Here is a 23,903-nt window from a genome sequence, read left to right as displayed (position 1 = left end):
GTAAATTATGAATGCATTAAGACGGTAAATAAGTATACAGGATGTCTATAGAGTTGATATAAAATAAAATGTACCTACGCCGATTTAATTATTATTTCTTTTTAATCGTAGGTATGTTACATCATGTAATTTTGTTTTATTCATTGAAATACATACTTCAAGAAATATATTTACAGATAAGATTATTATTACGCACACTTTAAATATATTTATAATTAAATGAATGATCTAATCGTAAGATTTTATTATTGATTGTTTACCTTTTATGCTAAGATGATTAACTTTATTATGGGCGCAAACACACTATAATTGGACAAATCAAATATTATATGATTGGACAAATCAAATATTTTATTAACTCTCTAAAAGGTCGATAAGATCATCCCTGTCTATGTCGTGGTCACTACCAGAGCTATCATCATCTGATAAGGTTGTTTTATAAGGCCTAAGAACATCTGCTCGTACTACGGCACAGAACCTTTTATAACCTTTCATGCCTTTCACGCTAGAAATTGTATAACGGTCTATACTATGGTCACATTTAATTACTCTGTAAGGCCCTGTATATAACCCGTCAAGCTTTCTTGTAACCTTCGCCTGAGTATCCCTCGCAGATCCACCTTTCCACAGAACTAATTGACCTCGTGAGTACTTCCTATAGGGTTTTCGTTTTTTGTCGAACCTACTTTTCATGACGGTCATGTTTCGGTCAATTCGTAACTTTGCCGTGTTTCTACGAGAATCAAGTTGTATCTGCTGATTAGTTACGTCTGTAGGAGTATCAGAGGGGTATGCTGGGTAGCGTGTGTTGCTATGACCAAACATAAGACTAAATGGGGTGAAGCCCGTTGTTGAATTGGGCGTGTTGTTAATTCCCCAGACTACATCGGCTACTTTAGTATCCCAAGTACATTCACTATCAGCCATGGTGTTAAGACCGTTCAGAAGAGTGCGGTTTACCCTCTCCACCTGTCCGTTAGAACGGGGACTGGCTATGGCATTCAAGACGTGTTTAAACTGACACTCTTCTGCAAACTGTTTGAAATACCGGCTCGTGAAGGCTTTTCCTCTATCACTTATTACTTTACAAGGATTTCCAAATTGGTAAATTACGTCCTTAAAAAGTTTAATAGTCTCCATTGAGCTGGCATTTTTCGCAGGCTTCGCAAATACATATTTAGTAAAAGCATCAATTACTACAAGTAGATATGTATTTCCGAGGCGGGTCTTTACGAAAGGACCGAGATGGTCTATATGCAATGTGTGCATCGGAACAGCTGCCTTATCTATGGGGTGTAGTTCACCTTCGACTCTACCAAAGTTACCCTTACCGTAGGCACAACGTAAACACGAGTTTATATATTTACGTATGAAACGAGTCATTCCTTGGAACCAAAACTGGGCCTTAATAGTTTTCTCGCATTTCTCAAAGCCTGGATGACCTATTTGGTCGTGATATTTTTGTAATAAACCGTACTTTGCTAACTTTGGAATGACAAAACGTTCTCCTGACAAAGTTTTCCTATATAAAATCCCTTCTTTTAGCACGTAATTAGAAACTATGTCTGCATTATTCGTACCTTGAGAAAGTTGAGTAATAATGTTTTGTATCGCGTCATCTTGCATCTGGAGAGTAAGCAACCAGTCGGATTCCTCTACTATATGTACCTCGCTAATGACAGGGTTCCTGCTTAAGGCATCGGCGTGACGCATTCGGTTACCAGGGCGATATTCTATTTTTAGGTCGAAATCTTGGATAGCAAGCCACCACCTGGCGATGCGTGGAATTAAATCTTTTTTGACAAGGGTGGTTCGTAAAGCCGCGCAGTCAGTGATTACTTTTACAGGGATCCCAGTCAAGTAAACTCTAAATCGTTTTAGGGACTCTACAACTGCTAAAGTCTCGAGTTCGTAACTGTGGTAAAACCGCTCTTCCTTACTTGTGACTCTACTAAAATATGCTATCGGTTTGAGACTACGGTCAGGCTGGTACTGAAGTAATATGCCACTAAGGCCCAAGCTACTCGCGTCGGTATGCAATTCAGTTTCGGCGTTCCTATCATATATACCTAATACGGGTCTTTCTACAAGCTTCTGTTTTAACGTTAGAAACGCATGTTCTTGTTCTTGGCCCCAGTGCCAATCAACACCCTTTTGAGTTAGTTCTGTAAGCGGTCTAGCGATTTCGGCAAAACCCCGCACAAACTTCCTAAAATATGACGTTAGTCCGATAAACTGGCGGATTTCATGAACGTTACTAGGTCGTTTATAATTGCTAACACACTCTATTTTAGCCTTTCCAGGTTGTATAGTCCCTTGAGTAATTTCGTGTCCCAAATAGGTAGCAGTTGGTTTTAAGAATGAGCACTTTCGTAAGTTCAGCTTTAAATTCGCATCTTTAAGAGATTGTAACACGCGTCTTAAGAGATCTAAGCCCTCCTCAATAGTAACAGTAGGCAACATGATGTCATCAAGATATAGAGCTACTTCGGTGTGAACGTTACCTAGAGCTAGTTTTATTAATCGAGAAAACACGGCAGGTGCATTGCACAGTCCGAAAGGCATTTTCAAAAACTCCCACTGGCCTGAACTGGTCACGAACGAGCTCTTATGTATGGAATCTTCGTCTATAGGGACCTGCATGTACCCCTGTGCTAGGTCTAGTGTCGTAAAAAATGCCTTGCCGGATAAACGAGTTAACTGATCGTCTATATTGGGTAAGGGGTACCTATCCTTCACAGTACGCGAGTTTAAAGCCCTGTAGTCTACACATAGCCTATATTCTCCATTCTTCTTTTTTACTAAAACGACGGGACTTGCGTAGTCAGACATAGATTCCCTAATTATACCAGCATCTAATAACTCTTGTACCTTCTGGTCAACTATGGCGCTCTCACTATGGGACAACCGATACGGTTTGTAGAATACAGGCTCATCAGTTGTCGTTTTGATTTTCATACTAATTAGATCTGTACAGCCTAAGTCCTTAGTATCTTTAGCAAATGAAGTACTAAACTCATTTAACAAATTCAAAAGCCTTGCCAAAACTGCCTCATTAAGATCACCTACATCTAACTCGCTAGGATTTATGTTAGTTTCAATTATCCTATCGCACATAGATGAGTTACCAACTGTCATAACATTACATTCATCCATCTCACTTGCATTGATAATTTCGACACGTGCTAATAATTTTCCTTTCGTCCATCGAATTGATTCATCGCCCACATTAATTACCTTTATGAGTGGATTTTGACACGATAAAACAGCTCTGGGTATGAAATAGGATGTACTTCCTAATTCAAAGCACACCGGATGCAACAAGAACGTGTGTTTACCTCCATTTTCATCACAGTCAATACGAACTTCTACTAAACTACAACTGTTTTTCAACAAAACAACATCTGCGTTTAAGTAAACCGGGTACTTCGTAACAAAATCGGAGGAAGTTAATTTAATTTCCTGTAGGGTATTTTCTAAATCACTCGTATGAACAAGTGTCACAGAGTTGTTTGTTGTGATCAGGCTAACATTTTCTTGATTTATTAATTTCTGCCCGATAATAAAGTCAATTTCTGTCATTTTATAGCTAGTTATTTCCGCTGAGCCTGACAAAGTGATATTATCTATGTGAACTTCAACATGTACGGTACCAAGTGATTGTGAATGTGCACCACCAAAACCGCGCATAAGAACTGAAGACGGTGTCATAACAAGTTTCATTTTGTTAGCATGTTCAATGGTAAGTATGTTAATTTTACTTCCCGTATCAATGTAACCTATTAATTCGTAGCCATTCACAAACACTTTCTTTTTATAAAGATCAAGGAAAATATCATACGTGATAAACATAACGTTACCGACCTTGATTATTTGTTGTCTTGAGCTCCCGGCAGCATACCAGCATGTAGCTGCGCTGTGACCGTTGCGCTGGCACACGTCGCAGTGAAGTTGTGTCCTGCAGTCGCGCGCCTCGTGACCTGGCCGTCGACATGCGTAGCAGAGCTTCGGTAATGTGTGTGATGTTGTAGTCGTATTTCCTCGCCTCCACGTTGTTCTTCTCGCATTAGCAGCAGCTTCGATTCTCTTGAAGTTCTCTAATGAAGATAGATACCCATAGTAAAGTTGTTCTGGTGTCTCGCATTGATATGCTTTGGCGTTGGCGCGCAGTTCGAATGGCAGGCCTTTGATGATGCATGAAATAGCGTCCTCATTATAGATGTTGCATTTCTTGAGCAATGAAACCTTGTCGTGAAAATATTTCGTCATAGTTTCGGTATCGATTTTGGTTCTTAACATCATTTCTTCCAAGCGGTCGACAAAATCCGTTGAGCGCGGAAATGCCGTTTGTAGCGTATGTTTCCATTCGTCCCATGTGAGGTTGTAATCTTCTAGGTCGTCATACCAGTCACGCGCTGAGCCACGAAGTCTTATTTGCATAACGAACTGACGATCTTTGTTCTGCCAACCGTATACATCTCCCAACTGGTCTATTTTGTGTAGCCATCCTTTCACGTTGCTATTTCTGTCTTCTGGGTTGAATTTGGGGATAACTTCAGCTTCCGTGGGCGTAATTCGTCGTCGTTTAGGTGTGTGTAACTCGTCTTCATCGCCGCCACGTGGTGTTGAAGAAAAAAATTTCGTTGTTTTTTCGGTGTTGGCGTCAATACTTGAGGCTTTTCTCTTCTTTTTTCGCCCCAAACCATTGAAATATGGGCCAGACATTACGTAGGTATCCCACTTCTGAGGTATTAACGTACTCAGGATGGGTAATCGTAGCACTTGCACTATAAAATGAAACTAGTATAGATTGACGCTGATTTATTATTCACCAAGTTGTTGGTACAAAAATCAGAAGCAAAAAGAGAGCTTCGTCCCCGGTTACGACCCCTTTTATTAACATTCACAAACCCCCTCCACGAGTTGAATCTGGTAGCTAATATACATACTTTTAAAATAGATTCTAATACAATCAATTACGTATAAGCTCCATATATCATGTAATATTTAATAACAATCAAAACATTTAATTTTATAATATTAAATTAACTAAAAGGTATAATTGGATTATTACAATTAATATGACAGAAATCTCAGTGGCGCCATCTACACGACGCTGTAGTGACGCAATAGGCTGGTAGTTCCGATACCTCGCAGTAGATGGCGCTTTCGTAGTAGGTCTTCAATGGTTTGGCTCTCGTAGGTCTTATTATGCTGGTTTGGTTGTTGGCAAGGTGGATGACGGTAACACTAGCCTTTTATCTCAAAATTGTACTGAATGAGTGTACTAAACTCTGCCCGCGACTCAGTCCGCAACTCCGCATAGTCGTTAGATATCCTTCTTTTCCGCTGCCCGCTGGTACCCCCCCCACACACACTGGCTTAAGAGGATAGTGGACAACCACTTCACCATACTAACGTAGTCCCCATTTTTCCCCTTTCTTTTTAAGTACCTACCTCGTATTTATTACAAGGATAAGTCATTTATAGACTTTAACCTACAAAACACCTATCTAATTAAAGTTTGTTGGTATACGTAAATAATGTTTACGTAGGTACGCAGAGATTCCGGAATTACAGTGTGGTTTTGGCGGAAGCTTGACATAGTTTATTGGATCGGCATTAACGTGAGCACGTTACCAATTTTGCATGACTAACAGCGAGTAAAACCGATCGCTATGTATTGTTGTTTCGTTGGTTTGTTTCTGAACGAGCATTATTTTAGGCATTCATTGACAGGTAATGTGGAGCTATTTTAAACTTATTTTAAAGTATTCGTCTGAAGTTTTGTTGGTTCTTCGAGATGGTAGGTACTCTGATGTGTAACAGGGACTTCGGCTAGTGCCCAAACTTTTAGAACCCTGCAGGGGCCACGGCTGGGTAGATTGTATGGCCTTTGGTCCGGAATTGAAAGAAGTGAGTAATTTGCTTATTTCGCTGTACCTACATATTTAAAGACACTATTTTTGTAGGGAATTTGAATAAATTAAATAATAAAAAAATGCTCAGTAAAACAATAAAATATAAAAAAAAACTTCTTACTACATTTTTCCAATGGTCATTTATTTACAAACAAGATATAGTATCACTGTATACATATATATATATATATATATATGTGTGTGTGTGTGTGTGTGTATACAGTGATTACTAAAAGAAGAGGGCTTATTTTAGATTTAAGCTAGTTATTAATTTCTTTTAGTTACTAAATTAAACGTCATCGTCAGTATATACAATATGATCAATCACTTATTTACCCGCGTACCGTATCCGTCCGTAGCTAGGAGACAGCGTGAACTAATGGGCCGCTAATAGGCGGAGTTAACCAGATTGTATCCGATCCGGAGCATTGTTGGAGTGGAACAAAGCCGCGATTGCCACTGGAACTGGAATATCCGTTGATCCGGAACAAATGCCGTTCAGAACACTTACCGAGTGCCAGCGTCTAAACGTAACCAATTATCATTCCCATCACACAATTCTGTCGTCGAAATATAGCTATCCAATATCCATGCTGTAATCGGCAACGGCGACCCTAGCTAATTACGAGCGTGAGCTCTGATATGGCTGGCAAAGCCGAACTTACTTTTAAAAACTCTAGTATCGAAATAGCGCTGTGTAAGTCGTTACAGCAGGCTTAAGGTTACAACCAGATGACCACTGCAGCAGTGTTGCTGTTGAAGCGTTACTGCTGAAGCATTGCAGCAAGCCGTCTTTTTATTACAAGCTTTCATTTACTTTCACCTGCCCCGTTGTCTGTAATCAAATCTTGCAAGTTTTTGACCCACTTTCCGGTTTCCGATGAAGCTGAAAATTTGCATACGTGTGTAAGTCGGGTGACAATGCAATATTATGGTACCATGGAGCTGATATGATGATGGAGACAGGAGGTAGTCATAGGAACTCTGTGATAGAACAACGGAACCTAATTGTGTTTGGGGTGTTTAGAATTGTCTCGATGAGTATTAGTTGTCTGTGGAAAAAAAAAGTACAGTCAGCGATAAAAGCTTGTACCAAAAATGTAATTTTTGCCAAAAACTTATTTTATCAAGGAGATTGACAGTGACGTCACCCATTTCCCGCTACTGCAATGCTTCACATAAAAAGTGTCGGTATATTTACTAAAACTATTTATGATAACTGTGAAAGTACATCTGAAGCTTACTACTATTATAAATGTTATATTCGTACTGCCCTGCGGTCCAACAGAAAATACGATTCGCTTTTACACTCGCGTAGCTATTGAGAATACGGCCAAGATCTTCGATTATCGGATTAGTAGAATAGCATCCTTATCTTAGAGAGCTGACGAAAGAAAGACAATAATATCCTAAGAGCAAAGAGCAGAGGCATATTATCAGATCCTGAAAACTAAGTTGCTATGAAGAAGTGAGTGAAGAAGTGCTAAGAAGAATTAGGGAAATTATGATAAAACAGTTTAAATTATTTATCTTTATATTGGCTATTAAAAGTAAAGTGCGTACCTAATAGGGAAACCAAAAGCAACGTCTATATACATAATGTGACTTTCGGTAGTTTCGGTGGCCCAAATGTTCATATAGAAGAACTGATAAAATATCAGAAACTCGTTAAAACGAGCCGGGGCTCGAACCCACGACCATCGGCGTGGAAGCCACACGCTTTATGATAAATAGACATTTATGTCACCATGTTATCCCTTAGTTTCACGCTTAACTAACCTAATCTGACGTCGGGGGTAGTGTATCGAGTGTCATAGATCACAGCGAGTAGTGACAGGCGACGGGAGATCAAGGCCCCAACGTTGTCATTTCTCAGTACAAAATTTATCCGTCAAACCGTAGCCATTTTGGTGGTGGGCAAGCTTTGTATGTGTGCGTTAAAATGTGTATGTGTGGGTTTATTGCACGTTTTTAGGGATGTAGACTTATCGATTTTAATCATGTTATAATATATCGATACTCTCTACACAGCGGAACGGAATAGCGATTAATTGAAGCTTCGATATCTTCACTAAAAATAAACACCCTGGAAATGCTAATGGATAATTAATATTTTATAAAATAATAATAAACTCAATTATTGCGAAAAACATATTTTATTTGGTTTTAATGTAACTTTTATATATGTGACCTCCTTTAGACAATAATTCAAATAATTATAACGGGGTCATAATTAAGAATAACTTTAAAAAAACTTCTAAATTAATGTTTACAAGGATAAATTCTATATCTGGTTTAATTTATCGCCCGTTTTGAATTAACACACTGTAATATAGAGTTAAGTTATAATGGTTATCTGTTCATTTTAGGTAGTTTAAATCGTTTCAAATAAAATTTAAATTGTAAAAAGGTCGTATAGTTTATCGATATCCCTTTATCGACGTGGCCACAGGCCTTTGGTTCCTCATTGTAAATCGTACATAAAATGTGTCTGTGTTTGTGAGGCTACGGTGACAGGTGGCTTAGGCTTCATCTTTAAAAATAATAAATCTATGCGGGAGATAGAACGGTGACAGCTCTCAGGGATGTTGCCTGAACCTGTCACATCATCGTGCATCGGTGTTGGCGACTGGCTGGCGTGCGACCTCCTTTAAACCTTTAAAACCATATACTTTTCTACGTGTTTGAATTCTTGGCTTTCCATGTCAGTCTGCCTGTCATCGCCTTACTTTTAATATTGTGCTGTATTTTATTTATTAAAATAATTAATTTACTAACAAAACCTACGTGTTTCCATCATCTCATCATACAGTCCACCCCGTTAGCTATCTATCGGCTTCTAAATGTTCGCTGTTGGCTATGTGCCAAGTGTAGTTTAGTGATTTGGTGGAACTAACAATAAACACAATGCAAGGTGTGAGAAAATGGGAACTCCAGGAGGGCCCAAAATGTTAAAGGTATGTAATATTCAACAGCTATGTCCAAATTATTACTTACGGTCATCCTTGCTATTATATTACTTAAAATTCAAATCAGAAAATTTCACAGGTTTCAAAATTGATCATACAAATAACTGAAAATCCGGAAAAAATGCTACGATGTCAGATCTGTTAAGTATTTGATTCTAATAATATTCCAATGCATGCTATGTAAGACTTTGGAATGATAAAAGCTTTTTTATTTTTTTTTATTTTATATTACAATATGAAATACTCGAGAATTATTATACTTAATCATAATATTAAGGGGAAGATCCATGTAATATGCGAAACTGAATACCCTAGCTCTTTATTCGTGTGAAGTGTGCCGCGACTCGAGCTCGAGAAGCGAGCAAGTTTCAAATCCCCGCCCCGCTGAGACGCAACATTTTATCATGAAAGTTTCTCTCAGGAAGTGATACATAAAAGCAGCGAGACTTTGCAACTGATACGGGAACCTCTCGTAATGTAAAATTTAATATCAGACGACGCGTCAAATGTATCTACAATTCTCTAACAACTTAACAAGAAGAGATATAATGTCTCTGCATGTAGAACAATCATACTTTATCAGACCGTGGAAGATGCTTATTGAATGCGAACTGTAAAGATATGTATATCTCTATACATAAGGATGTACCTATCCGGAAGAGTATTCCAGGATGGCAGATTCTACTTTCGACGCTGATTTTCATCCTCTACTACATAATATATTATTTGTTTGAAGTTACCTATTCTGTTTTTTTAGTTTAATGCTTGGAGCTGTTTCTGTTTGGCCTGATGGTTTACTAAGTAGTGGAGAATACCTCTAGCCTCTAGGCATAAATCCTTTAATACAAAATGTCTTTTAAGTTGGTAGCAATTTGTATGGAATACCTTCAGTCTGTTATTACCTCGAAGTCGATACCAGTTTAATTGGAATCTGTCGCACCTACCTGGTCAGTGAGGGCCGGATCAGCGCCGTGAGCCAACAGGAGCTCGACGATGTCGGTGGCGTCGGCCGCGCACGCGGCGTGGAGTGCAGACGATCCCACCTGACACAGAAAACATACTGTTATTGTAACTAACCTCTCTCTCTCTTCATTTTAGTTTTCCCACAAGTCAAGGTTGGCTAACATATAGATTCAAATTCATAAAATACTAAAACGTATGGAGTCGTGCCTTTTTACTGTGTGGCATAATAGTATTGCATGTGCACTTGTGCACATTTCATGCTTTTGGCGAGTTGTTATACAAGCAGTTTGAGCCTTGAGGTTTGAGGTAGTGACACTATATATAGTTATTGAGTGGCATGGAGCAAACATTGGCAGTCTAGCAGAAGATTCTTTATTTTCTACTATTACTACTAGCCTACATACATACTTGGACACAGGCCCAGACGTGGGAAGTGCCTTTTGCATCCCATTGTAGCCCCTGAACATAGGACTTCCCACATTTGTGTTTCTTCGCAGATTTAAGCAGGTTTCCTCACTATGTTTTCCTTCGCTGAGGAACAAGGTAAATATAGAATGTTATTTCGTACATATTAAGTTTCCAGTTAGTACGAGCCGGGGTTCGGACCTCGACCTTAATGTATAATGTAGGTGCTATTCATGTCAAGAATTCGGTATTATCTTGGGTCGTCCCATTCGTTTTTCGTCAAGTTCTTAAATTAGTCATAATCTGCTTTCGTCACTCATTCTACATTGAAAGCCACCGACGATTGTGACGAATGTAGAATGAGTGACGAAAGCAGAATAGGACTAATTTAAGAACTTGACGAAAAACGAATGGGACGACCCAAGATGATACCAAGAATTCTGTCACTCCCGTATTTACGCCACAAATTCGTGCCTTTAATCCCAAATTTCGATACATTATATTTGCTCTTACGTGTGGATGCGATGGTGTGTGTGGTGTGGTTTCAATACAAAAGCTATATACATATATCGGCAATGTCACATACTTTGCAGCTACCACATCTATTGTTCAGGTACCTCAATGAAAAATAGCAAGCATAGAAAAATGGATAGGCATTGAAAAGGCAGGTAAGCATAATATATTAGACATGCCTGAATACTCACGTTATTTTGCAAATGCACGTCGGCGTTGAAGGCGAGCAAATGCTCCACAATGCCGCGACAGCCCTGCGCACAAGCCATCTGAAGCGCCGTCACCCCGTTCTGCAATATAAAACATACTTTAACACAAGACTTGAAAGTCCATTTTGAAATGGCACGAATTCCATTTGGACTACCTGGAGCGCCATAACTGCATTTTGCAAAAGAAAACATACTTTAACGTAACACGATCGAGTTTTTTTTTGAAATGGCAAGGACGAAGTCAATTTTACTAAAAGCATTTTAATGTAACCAAACGTCTTCCATCCAATAAACTCGTGTTGATTTTTAAATAATTTAGCAAAGGGAAATGAAGAAACAGAGGAAAGGCGGGAAATTACACATTGATCTAGTAAGTTAAATGCGGCTTGATAATTCCAATAGGTACACAAATAAAACACTGAAAATATTTTATACCATGTCAACCATGTGACACAGTTGGGCCACAATTTTTTTTTTTACTTTTGATATCGTCAATCTCATGACATGTTATTTTATTTAAAAACACCACTAATTAATTTTAATGTAGGTAAAGAAAATTCTACATGCTAAGCATAAAATAGGTGCCCATGATGGATTAAAAAAGCGGCCAAGTGCGAGTCGGACTCGCCCATGAAGGGTTCCGTATTTAGGCGATTTATGACGTATGAAAAAAAAACTACTTACTAGATCTCGTTCAAACCAATTTTCGGTGGAAGTTTACATGGTAATGTACATCATATATTTTTTTTTAGTTTTATCATTCTCTTATTTTAGAAGTTACAGGGGGGGGGGGGACACATTTTTCCACTTTGGAAGTGTCTCTCGCGCAAACTATTCAGTTTAGAAAAAAATGATATTAGAAACCTCAATATCATTTTTGAAGACCTATCCATAGATACCCCACACGTATGGGTTTAATGAAAAAAAAAAAATTTTAGTTTCAGTTGTAAGTATGGGGAATCCCCAAAATTTATTGTTTTTTTTCTATTTTTGTGTGAAAATCCTAATGCGGTTCACAGAATACATCTACTTACCAAGTTTCAACAGTATAGTTCTTATAGTTTCGGAGAAAAGTGGCTGTGACATACGGACGGACAGACGGACAGACAGACAGACAGACAGACAGACAGACAGACAGACAGACAGACAGACAGACAGACAGACAGACAGACATGACGAATCTATAACAAAAAAGTGGCATGACTTGTGGAATAGGAGATCTTGATCGTACTTGTAATGGAGTACCTACATACCTACTAACAGCTCAACTGATCATTTGAAGACCTTTTATTTTATTGCTATAATGTTTACCAATAGCCATTTAACGTTGTCAACATGTCATATTTCACTGTTCTCCGGTACATGATGTGCAAGTCGCGGTAAGTTTTCAAAAAGTTGGAAAAGTTTTATGAAATTTCACAGGAAACAAGGAAAACTGTCATTATGGCAATGGAAAATTTCGAATTTTACTCATGTGGAAATTTCGCAATCTTGTAAACTTTCCGACGGCATAATATATCTCGTTCTAACAATTAAAATTTTCCTTTTAAATCATCTTGATAATACTAGAGGTACTTATTATCAAGAATTCGCTGAAGTAATTTTCATTATAGTCTAGTATCTTCAAGAATTTGCTCAAGTACGGTACTTCACATGATTGGGATAGCTGTCACAATACTCACAATAAATTCAAAGCCGTGTCAGACGCAACTACCGGGATGAATGGCGGGCCGCAGCCGCAAGGGTCGGACGGCGGGTGAAAGATATTCCTGATTATAAAATGTACCTATTGTAAGCTCCGTAACTCTTAGTTTACTATGTTTATAATTATAATATCGTGTATATATATGAGTAGGTAATAAATGGGCCGAGCTCTACGATTCAATTCTTGTATTACTGCCGTGTAATAATTGTTTGCGTTCCCTAAGTGGAATACGATCTACCTGCCTATTCATTTCTGATTTCATTTAAATTTAAATTATTTATTATGCATAGCAATAAATATATAATTTATTGCCTATGCTTGCTAATTAAAGAGTGACACGCTAGAATGACCCAGATCTGGACCGAGGCGTCTGACGCTTAGTCACAGAATAAGTAATAGTATTATCAACTTAGTTTTCTCTAAAAAGCGTTACGTGATCACCGATCACTCCTCATAGAAAACCGACCGGACCGATCTAGCGTGAATCATCCTTAAAGTAACGTCAGATCACCTGGCCGCGTAGCCAAAGTGCAAATCGCTTACGCTCCGTAGCGATCGAAACGCAACTGTCACTGTCGCACTAATATGGAAGAGTGATAGAGAGACACAAAGCGTTTCGTCGTCGAAGCGATAGCGATTGTCCGCTTGGCTAGGCCCGCTGGTCAGTAGCATCCACGTTGCACCCGTGATCTAAGAGGGTCCTCACTAAGTCTGTGTGCCTGTGTACCGCCGCTAGATGTAGGGGTGTCCGCCCCGCTTGCTCCCTGAACAGTCGGCTCCTATCACTAGACACACTACATGTTAGATCACCTGGTCAGTAGCATCCACGTTGCACCCGTGATCTAAGAGGGTCCTCACTAAGTCTGTGTGCCTGTGTACCGCCGCTAGATGTAGGGGTGTCCGCCCCGCTTGCTCCCTGAACAGTCGGCTCCTATCACTAGACACACTACATGTTAGATCACCTGGTCAGTAGCATCCACGTTGCACCCGTGATCTAAGAGGGTCCTCACTAAGTCTGTGTGCCTGTGTACCGCCGCTAGATGTAGGGGTGTCCGCCCCGCTTGCTCCCTGAACAGTCGGCTCCTATCACTAGACACACTACATGTTAGATCACCTGGTCAGTAGCATCCACGTTGCACCCGTGATCTAAGAGGGTCCTCACTAAGTCTGTGTGCCTGTGTACCGCCGCTAGATGTAGGGGTGTCCGCCCCGCTTGCTCCCTGAACAGTCGGCTCCTATCACTAGACACACTACATGTTAGATCACCTGGTCAGTAGCATCCACGTTGCACCCGTGATCTAAGAGGGTCCTCACTAAGTCTGTGTGCCTGTGTACCGCCGCTAGATGTAGGGGTGTCCGCCCCGCTTGCTCCCTGAACAGTCGGCTCCTATCACTAGACACACTACATGTTAGATCACCTGGTCAGTAGCATCCACGTTGCACCCGTGATCTAAGAGGGTCCTCACTAAGTCTGTGTGCCTGTGTACCGCCGCTAGATGTAGGGGTGTCCGCCCCGCTTGCTCCCTGAACAGTCGGCTCCTATCACTAGACACACTACATGTTAGATCACCTGGTCAGTAGCATCCACGTTGCACCCGTGATCTAAGAGGGTCCTCACTAAGTCTGTGTGCCTGTGTACCGCCGCTAGATGTAGGGGTGTCCGCCCCGCCTGCTCCCTGAACTCCCGGTCGGCCCCGCGGGTCACCAGGAGAGCGCAGGTTTGCGAGTGGCCGCCTTCGCAAGCTACGTGCAATGCTGTACGGCCAGCCTGGGGAAGAATATATCCGATTACATTTCTTTGCGTGGTATTTAATATAAACGATCAGCAAAAAAAATATAAACTAAATAATTGCTTGAATTATGTCATTTGGGTAAATCCACGGTGACTCACGTTACTTTGTAGTCACTATTCCTAACAATCTTGTCGTATATTTGAGATCAAGAGCTTTCTACGTCGAAAACTTGATAATAATATCACAGAGTACATTACTGCGAATCATTTATCGAAGTACTTTTTCTCCATCAAATTATAAAAATTGGAGAAAAGTGGAAAATAACTCCATGACTCACGTTACAAGAAATGGACACGGAGTTTTACGCCTTTTGTGTTTATTGATTTCCCTTTGATTATTGAATGAATTAGTTTTAACAAAATAACAAAACAATGACATAAATATGCAAGCTTCTTTAATAGTTAACCAAATGAAATCAAAGATACACCCTTATTTAAATAAAATATAAAACCTTACGAACTCACGTTACAGCGATTTCGTGAATCACGTTACTTGCGACTACCTAGAATATTTTGATATTTTTTATCATTTCTAGCAAACAAATAGCATATTTTTTACTTATTATTATTAGAATTAGAACTTTTCTGATACGTTATTTAGCTCTACCCAAAGCTTGGCGATTAATTAACATCGAAGATGAGGATGCAATTGAACTATCTAAGGCTCTTGCTTATTCAGCTTTTTTCTTTGATCTATATGTTTTTCAACTCTTTTTCTGTTTTTTTCTCTTTCATCCTTTATAAATTGGTTTTTCTTTTTTTGAGTCATGTTATCTAGCAACTTCTTCTTTTGCCTGATTTTTTTGGCGGCAAGCCTATGTTTTTTCTTATACTCTTCGTACTTTCCGTCGTCTTTCAGCTTCTGTCTTCTTCTTTTTGCCCTTTCTGCCGCTGATAGAGGCATTGTAGCTACAATATACATTCAAATATTTAGTTACTCGCTTTACAGTTGCAACAACGCGATTCACTGTGACTCACGTTACAAGTATCTCAAGTCACGTATTTCTATAAAATAACACTTATGCGGAGAAATAAACCGCGAGAATGACACCATCTAAGCCCAATCATACACATAGTTCAATATAAGTTCGTTTGTCCAAAGTTTCAGTACAGTAAATGAAAAATATTGTTTTTTACGTTACTCACGTTACTCAACGACATACAATTTTCATTCACCTCTTACATATTTTTCTTTCGACTTATGATAATTGTAATCAAAGTAACGCGTGAATAATTTAATAGACAACAGATAAATAAAGGTTACTTACCTCTTCTTTGCGTAAAAATCAATTAAAGTCGTAATATTTATAATCACTTATTTTACGTTCGTAGTTGATTCCGCAAGCAGCACTTACAATGTCGGAAATTATGACAACCGTTGACTTATTATTGACTTAAGGTTATAAAATTTGTTCTGCTACCCTCATTTGATTATTCTACATTCAAACACATTCTAAATTCAATAGTTTATTTTTTCGTTGTCATGTCCGAGTTACGCGGAAAGACCCATTTAGTTATCGTGCGTCTCGCCTGATTCTGATGTCAGTGTACGTTCAAATTGGCCTGACACTATCAGGTAGGATAATACATGTACACGTGTACGCAGCCTAGATTGAATTCATTATGAGCTCTCCGCGCCTTTCCTATACCTAGTAGGTAATGCAATTTCTACTGTGTCGGGTATTTCATATTTCAATCATGGCTTTTAACATTGAAGTCGCTTCAGCTAAATGAAATACTTATTCGTTGATGAAATTTTGTGTCATAGTGATCGTAATATGTGCAATTATGATATCATTTTAGGCAGTATGCAAACATATTCCAGGTCACCATCATATACAGCACATCTCCTACAAAATCGTGTTGCTTGTCAGCACGCACGGTGCCCACAGGCCTTTGCCGTGACACTTTCTAACATAAGTGGAAAGTTTGAATAACTGTAACCCGACAGTAAATAACAACCGGCAAGAGCACATTCAAACAAGTGTTCAAAATCCTAATTTAGCAATTAATTAAAATCAAGCAATTTGAACGAAATGTTCGGGAGGATCTGATTTGGGTAAATAATTGGACCGTCGCTCGTTGAGGTAAGTATAGGTAGAGGTAGGCATGCTGGCCTGTAGTTACTTCGTTATACTGAGCATAGTGATGTGCGATTCGGGAATTTTTGAATAAAAAAAATATTGGGGAAATTAATTTTTCAAGTAAAATAAGTATTCGTGATTTAGTGTTAAGTCCGCGTTCTTGTATATTAGGTGGAATTTCAAATGAAATGACTTAAGTCACTTAACTCCACCTTAACTCACGTACGTCAATAATAGAATTTAAGAAAGTTTAAAAAGAATAGCATTCGGACTCATGAAAAGGTATTGACCGTAAAGCGACGACGCCGCCGCCGACGGTCGATCTCCGTTTCAACACTTTCAACTTGGGCAAAAATTCTTCTCTACATAACAGAGCTAGGGGCTTCCGCAAAAACCGAAATTCGGAAATTGCGTGGATCTTTCTCTTTTCCTCCAATAAAGGCGTAATTAGAGTGACAGAGAAAGATGCCCGCAATTTCCGAACTCACATTATTCAAACCGATTCTCGTGAAATTTTGTGACCAGGGTAGGTAATTAAGTGTTATTTTTTGAACATTTTCAAAATAGCGGAGCCGTTGGGGTTTGCGAAGTCTACAGTTTACACACAGAGCCACTTGGGCTATTTAGAAACAAATATCTACTTAATAACACTTTATACTCTCGCGTTTTGTACGCATATTTAGTAATTTGACTATTTTCGGGTAGTTCAATGTTGTTTACCCATATCTCCGTTGATATTTTACTGGGACATAAGTCATCCGTGACCACAACTGGTACAACCCAGCTGAAACGTCGGGTAAGGTCAGTAAAAATAATGATAGTTCATTTAAATTACTATTCTCGAGTTTAAGGTATTATTTTCCAGGAATATAATAATAATCTGAGAATAGTTATGTTCCCGCAGAGTACTCTTATCCCTACTGCTACTTCGTTATAGCGAGCAGAATTGTTCCGCTTCCCGTTTTTGAAATAAATTTATACAAACAACAATGTATTCAATCTGTATTGCGTTAGCGTTGTTTTTAGATTGAAATTTTACGCTTTAGATAAGGTCAAACTAAAATTGTTTTTTAAAGTTTTGTGTTAAAGTTAGTTTTACCGTGGCAGTAATGTTTTAAATATCAGGTCAATCGAGTGAGTAATTTGTCGGTCCCTGACAATATCGTAATGGAGTTTGAGGTGTTTTTGAGCGAGTTAATAATTGAGGGTTTGGTATTGGAGTGTCATGAAAATTTGCTGTTGAATAATAAATCTTCATGATGTATAAGAAGTTGGACCTGTCGCTTCCGTTTGAACCTGGCGAGTGCTTGGAAGAGTTGGAAGTGTCGAGCTCAGAGTTTTGCCAAGAGTTGTTGCAGAAAGTTCTTTATATTATGCGGACAAGACAAAACAGTCACACGGACCTATATAGGTCGAAGTTACGCTCTCATTTTTAAACGATACATAATAATACTTAATATGAAATCTAACATTTTTTTAAGAAGATGTGACTCTTAAGATTATCAGTAAGAATAAAGTGATGACATTACTATTGACAGTGATTAGAATAAAATGTAATGATATTACATTTTTACGAAGGAATGACAATATTATTATTACCTACCTACTATGTAAGTAGTAGGTACATAAGAAAGCGAACTGAATTCTGCTACAGAAATCATCAGTGAGAACTATTTAAATATGTAGAGCTTGAAAAGAAAAACGAAACAAAACGAATAAAAAAAAAAGTGATAATTCCCAAGACTTCTAAAAACTTTACTTCAAAAAAAGGTCAAAAGAATTAATTTAATTTGGTTTAACGTCGTTCAATGTCAGTGATAGCTTAAATATTTTAACGTTTGATGGATTGAAGTCATAGGGGATCAGAAACACAATAGTGTCCAAATATTTGATGTCGATATTCTATTTACGAGCCGTAGGTATTTAGGCGATTAATTGAAGATAGAAAACAGACGCTTTTTTCATTTGGGGATTTAGAACTAAATAAACGTGGTGGGGAGTAGCGACCTCACGTAGCCGAGTGCTCCTGGGGGAGCTCAGTTACCTACTCTGAAGGGGTGGGTGAGACAGGATCCTCTGCTTCTGGAAAGTTGATGCTTTCCGGCCGGAGGGCAGAAGTTTTATTTACCTTATTGACGGCATCTATGTCAGCCCCACTGTCCAGCAGTAACTCCACTGTCGCCGTGTGCCCCGCTCGTGCCGCTAGCGCCAGCGGCGCGTCTCCGGCAGTATCGGTGTTCTGAACCTTGGCTCCGAGGGAGATGGCGTACGCGGCCACGTCTGTGGCTCCTCGGCTGCACGCGCACTGGAGAACGTCGTTGTTTTTCTGAAGAAATAACAACTGGATAAAATAAATCAATTTTATAGGGACATTCTTACACAAATTGATTATATAATTCCCACTAATGGTCTCCATTTTATAGCTTGAGGCGCTTAATTTGCAGAGATCAAAGCGATCCGGATCTGACCCCCGCATTCTTTGCCCCCGCGCGGCCGCACTAAGGAATTAAAATACCTATCCTTGTGTGGGTAAGATACGCACAAAACATCCTCTTAACAGATGTTACAACTTGTTATGTTGTATTTATACCCTCTTAACATTTTAAATGTTAATTCTCGTAGTAAATTACGTAAAATCATCTTTTAACTAAATTCACTCTGATGGTTCCTTTATTTATAATTAGGTAAAATTGGATCTTCTTCATACTTAGGAACACTAAAAGTAACTTGATAGCTAGGCTTCCAGCTGAAATTTGCGGAACTACGAACAGTAGAACTACACGTAGTAGGTAAGATGACTAGGAGTGGTTACCTATACTATGTAGCTGCTATAATACTATTACTTATTGTGTGACTAGATATCGGGCGTAACTTAGTTGCCGATATTGGATTAATTTGTGCCGGATCCGTGTACACAACACTGTACAAGTATAGTCAGTTTCGAAAGTAGTCAGTTACTACATTTCTTATACAGAGACATCAAAATTGTGGGGACCAAATATAATGACAAGTAGGATAACGATCAACTCAATTTTGTTATCGATAATTTTCCGAAATACTAACTAGTGATCGACCCAAACTTTGTTTGTAGGTGAGTATATATTTTGTGTACCTAAGTAGGCTGTATTGTTTTGGAGTCGATAAAGTTTGGAAAAGATGACTGAAAGTTACAAAAATCCTTTTAAAATAAAGAAGAGCGGGCGTTACACGCGTAGAGTATTTGACTGTCAGACATTGACATCATTTCTTATTTGTTTACTTGTTGCTTTAATGCAATGGGTTCTGTTGGGTGCCATATAACCTCAAAACAACCCTGTACTACTGATATATAATATTAATAAATACTTGACATCTGGCCTGTTTTACATACTTATATTTAGTTAGTAACTTATAAATAGTTAGTACCTATACCCGTGAAAGTACATATTTCTTTTTGGATAGCTATTGCGATTGATAGATACCTACTTTATGCTGACTAGACTATATACTAATTACCAGCGAAGCGTTCCCGAGTGCACCCCAGAGTGCATGCGATGCAAATGCAATCAAACTATTCACAGCCTGGAGTTAACGCTGATTTACATCCAGAGTAGCTTCGCTACAATATTATATTTGCTGAAACTTTATTAATAATGTATACCTATAGGTATGTAATACACTGTATAAGCAATACGCTCCTGACGTATTTGAAAACGAACTGGATTTTGTATTTAGGATCATGTAATACAGATACCTAAAGAAAATAATATTAGTCTTATATGTAGGAACATTGTTACAACATACAAATGTACCCCTTCATACAATCGGAGTTACGCTCTCATTTTAAAAGTAGGCACAATCTAAAAAAATTACATCATAAACATTCAAGTACTTAACATTGAATTACAAAGAAATAAGAGTGATTAGAAGTATTACATACAAAATTTCTACTTGCTCTATTTTCTTTGTATATTTTTAACTACCAGACATAGATATACCTACCTATAATTATTATCTTACATAAATGCCAAGTTTCATGTCATGTAAGCATGTCGTTCTTAAAAGAAAGCGTAATATCGATTGTATTGGGAGCGGCTCTTTGGCGGCGGGTTCGTATGACAACATCTTACGAGAAAACTTTTTACAAAAAAAATAAAACCGAGTTCAAAAAGGATGAAATAAAATATTATTGAAGTGCGCGTTACCAACTGATATGTTTGAAGTCGGTGCCAAGCCAAGTAGTAACAATACCAGTCAAAAATGGGATTTATAACCATAAAGCTGATTATTTTTGCCTGATCCGTGTTATGTGTGGGAAATGAAATGGGAGCGTAAGGATAGATTACCTACATAATAACAGGATACACTAGCACACTTTTAATTACCTACATTAGAGATGAACACAGGACATTATATTTTAGAAAATCTATTGTTAAAAAAAATGACACAAATCGATTTCTATGTGGACGAAGCTGCCGGCACAACTATACTTTAGTGGCAAATATTTTTCTGTTTCGTTGTAAGTATGAAAATATTCCTGTGCGTCCAGTCCGTGGCCTTAGGCTTGGACAATACTAATTAGGTAATATCCGTGGATAATGATTACCTACTGCCATTCTGCTGTGAAGCAGTGGCTTTGTTAGACAGTGAAAATTTGAGTGAAATCACAAACTACACTCGCGAATTATTTGTGTGTATGTGAGTGGTGGTTACTTACTTTATTCGTAGCAGCCAGACATGCGCCGGCGTCGACCAGTGTCTTCACTGCCGCCAAGTGTCCGTGCCACGCCGCCATGAGGAGGGGTCGCATGCCGAACTGTGGAGACGAATATAGTTAACCTGCCACGAGTAGAAGTAACTGTGATATGAGAATCGCTTCAATCAGGGCTTTAACCCTTTGACAACTTTGTGCATTCCGTCTCAACAGCCGGCAATCCATAGAGGGTTGCAGATACTTTTGGCGCGTTACAAATTGTCAATCAATTGATTGCATCAATGATATTCCATTTCAACGTTTACGTAAGGAGATACATTCAAATGAAATAACCGTTAAATCTCGCAACCTACCTTGTCAGCAGCTTCGATGTCACATTTCGCGTCGATGAGCAAGTTGACGATTTCCACGTTGCCGCGGCTGGCCGCCCAGTGCACCGGCGCGCGCCCGTACTGCGAATAAATTATTATATGATATTCGGTTGACGATTGACGACACCAGTGGGAATTGGGACTTGGGAGATGTGACTGTCAGTTTCCTTAATAAACTGCATTGCTTCGTTGTAAAGAATGACAGCACTAAAGGATGACTCACGTTAGACCGGCCCGATCAGTTACTTTTCTATGACAAATGACAGGTGACCACGTGATGCTTTCCATAGAAAACGAAGCTCCGGAAGTTCCGGCCCGGACACGGCTCGGTCTAACGTGAGTCATCCTTAATGCTAAGCAAAGTACTTATTCATCAAGAAAGTCAAAGGCATTTTCGATATAAGGACCGTGCACATTGCTTGCATTGAAGAGCCGACATTACCTTGCAATAATCACGCTATACAGTCGAGTTCACAAACATCTTTACAAACCAACGTTCCAAAAATATATAAACCCGCCTCTAAAACACTAACACCTGCACACTTTAACACTAACACCTCTTCTCTCATCTCCGCTAATCTCCGCCTCAAAGGAAACCTAAGTAACGCCATCTATGACAACATTAACGACATGTACTTAAGGAATTTGTTATAAGTATGGAGAATCAACTCAGCAAAAAAAATCTTTGCCCTTATTAAAATGAATGTTCATGAATTAAATTGAAACACTTTTTATCACTCGCCTGGGAGCAACTTATTAAAATTTCAGAGGGTTTAATTTAAGTTTATTCGACCTCATTATGGTTAAAGAGCAAGCTTTGATCAAAACTTCTCTAGGGAATGCGAGGCGAAGCTTATAGTTTAAGGATTAATATCAAAAGCAAATTGTAGTTAGTTATTATAATGAAGAGATCAGAAAACTTTTTCAAACTAATGTTATACGTAGGTAAATAAATATATTTGTGCCTTACAGTATTTAAGGTTGTCCTTCGCAAGCCTCGCTCGGCCTCCCCGTCCCGTACGGCAGGTTTGTATGCAACACTCACGTTGTTCCTACAGTTGACATCTGTAGGCCTCCGCAGGGCCTCGCGCACGGCCTCGGGTTCGTTCTTGATGACGGCCTCGTGCAGCAGCAGGTCATTTTGCTGCACGCGCGATCGCCCCTCGGCCATCTGTAAACAAAATTAGAGGGTGTTAGATATTTTTGGTGCTGACTGCTGACTGTATCATTGACATTTTATTGTAATCATCATAGTGTGTCAAACAACTTTGTCAGTAGGAAAAGACGCGAAATTCAATTTTTTTATGGGACAATAACCCATCGCGCCAAATTTTTTGTTTTTGTTTATTTTAATTTTTAAAAGGGCAGGCACCTACATAAGTTGAGCTAGTTGCCTGACACAATGTTATCTTTGTTTATTCATCGTAATTAAATGTCCACATCCGTTTCGATGGCAATTTGTTTCGTAAATTGGATATTGTTGTACCTACAATTTATTCAGGATGTTTTAACAACGGAAATTTAACTAAAACATCTCACAAAAAACGTCCCCGAAAAGGTTTCCACTCAGCTTGGTGTTGAGGTACATTTTGAATTCCTTGATGCATGTCTTCCGTACCCTTCCAAAAACGCATCATAGCTACAAAAATAAAATAAAATAAGTTCTTATATCTTACTAAACCTACGAGAGGATGGATAAACAAAAAAAAATACCTATATCGTATTTTGTGAAACTGGATTAAGTAGCTTTAGTAACCATAAAAAAAAGCGGCCAAGTGCGAGTCGGACTCGCCCATGAAGGTTCCGTATTTAGGGGATTTATGACGTAAAAAAACTACTTACTAGATCTCGTTCAAACCAATTTTCGGTGGAAGTTTGCATGGTAATGTACATCATATATTTTTTTTAGTTTTATCATTCTCTTATTTTAGAAGTTACAAGTGGGAAACCCACATATTACATTGTATGGGTTTGATGAAAAAAAAAATGTTTGAGTTTCTGTTCTAAGTATGGGGAACCCCCAAAAAAAATTTTTTTTCTTCTATTTTTGTGTGAAAATCTTAATGTGCTTCACAGAATACATCTACTTACCAAGTTTCAACAGTATAGGTCTTATAGTTTCGGAAAAAAGTGGCTGTGACATACGGACGGACGGACGGACAGACGGACAGACAGACAGACAGACAGACAGACATGACGAATCTATAAGGGTTCCGTTTTTTGCCATTTGGCTACGGAACCCTAATAAGTAAGTAATTTAATGAAAAGAAGACGAAAG

At 38.7% G+C, this 23,903-nt stretch overlaps 1 protein-coding gene across 1 annotated transcript in view; it reads right to left on the bottom strand.

The window, feature by feature from the left end:
* LOC134656290 (ankyrin repeat domain-containing protein 29-like) overlaps positions 1-22,802 on the bottom strand; it is a 61,329-nt gene extending 38,527 nt beyond the window's left edge. The window contains exons 1-7 of the mRNA XM_063511809.1: positions 22,671-22,802; positions 21,608-21,706; positions 21,258-21,356; positions 18,690-18,887; positions 14,256-14,453; positions 10,963-11,061; positions 9,835-9,933 (exon numbers count right to left, since the gene is read on the bottom strand). Coding sequence (XP_063367879.1) covers positions 9,835-9,933; positions 10,963-11,061; positions 14,256-14,453; positions 18,690-18,887; positions 21,258-21,356; positions 21,608-21,706; positions 22,671-22,796 — 918 coding nt within the window. The 5' untranslated portion in view covers positions 22,797-22,802. The remainder of the gene's footprint in view (positions 1-9,834; positions 9,934-10,962; positions 11,062-14,255; positions 14,454-18,689; positions 18,888-21,257; positions 21,357-21,607; positions 21,707-22,670) is intronic.
* Positions 22,803-23,903: the final 1,101 nt, after the last annotated feature.

This window comes from Cydia amplana, chromosome 18 (genome assembly GCF_948474715.1).
Source record: "Cydia amplana chromosome 18, ilCydAmpl1.1, whole genome shotgun sequence".
NCBI classification, from domain to species: Eukaryota; Metazoa; Arthropoda; class Insecta; order Lepidoptera; family Tortricidae; genus Cydia; species Cydia amplana.
Note: the sequence above shows the minus strand (reverse complement) of the source record. Positions and strands in the feature narration are given on the sequence as shown.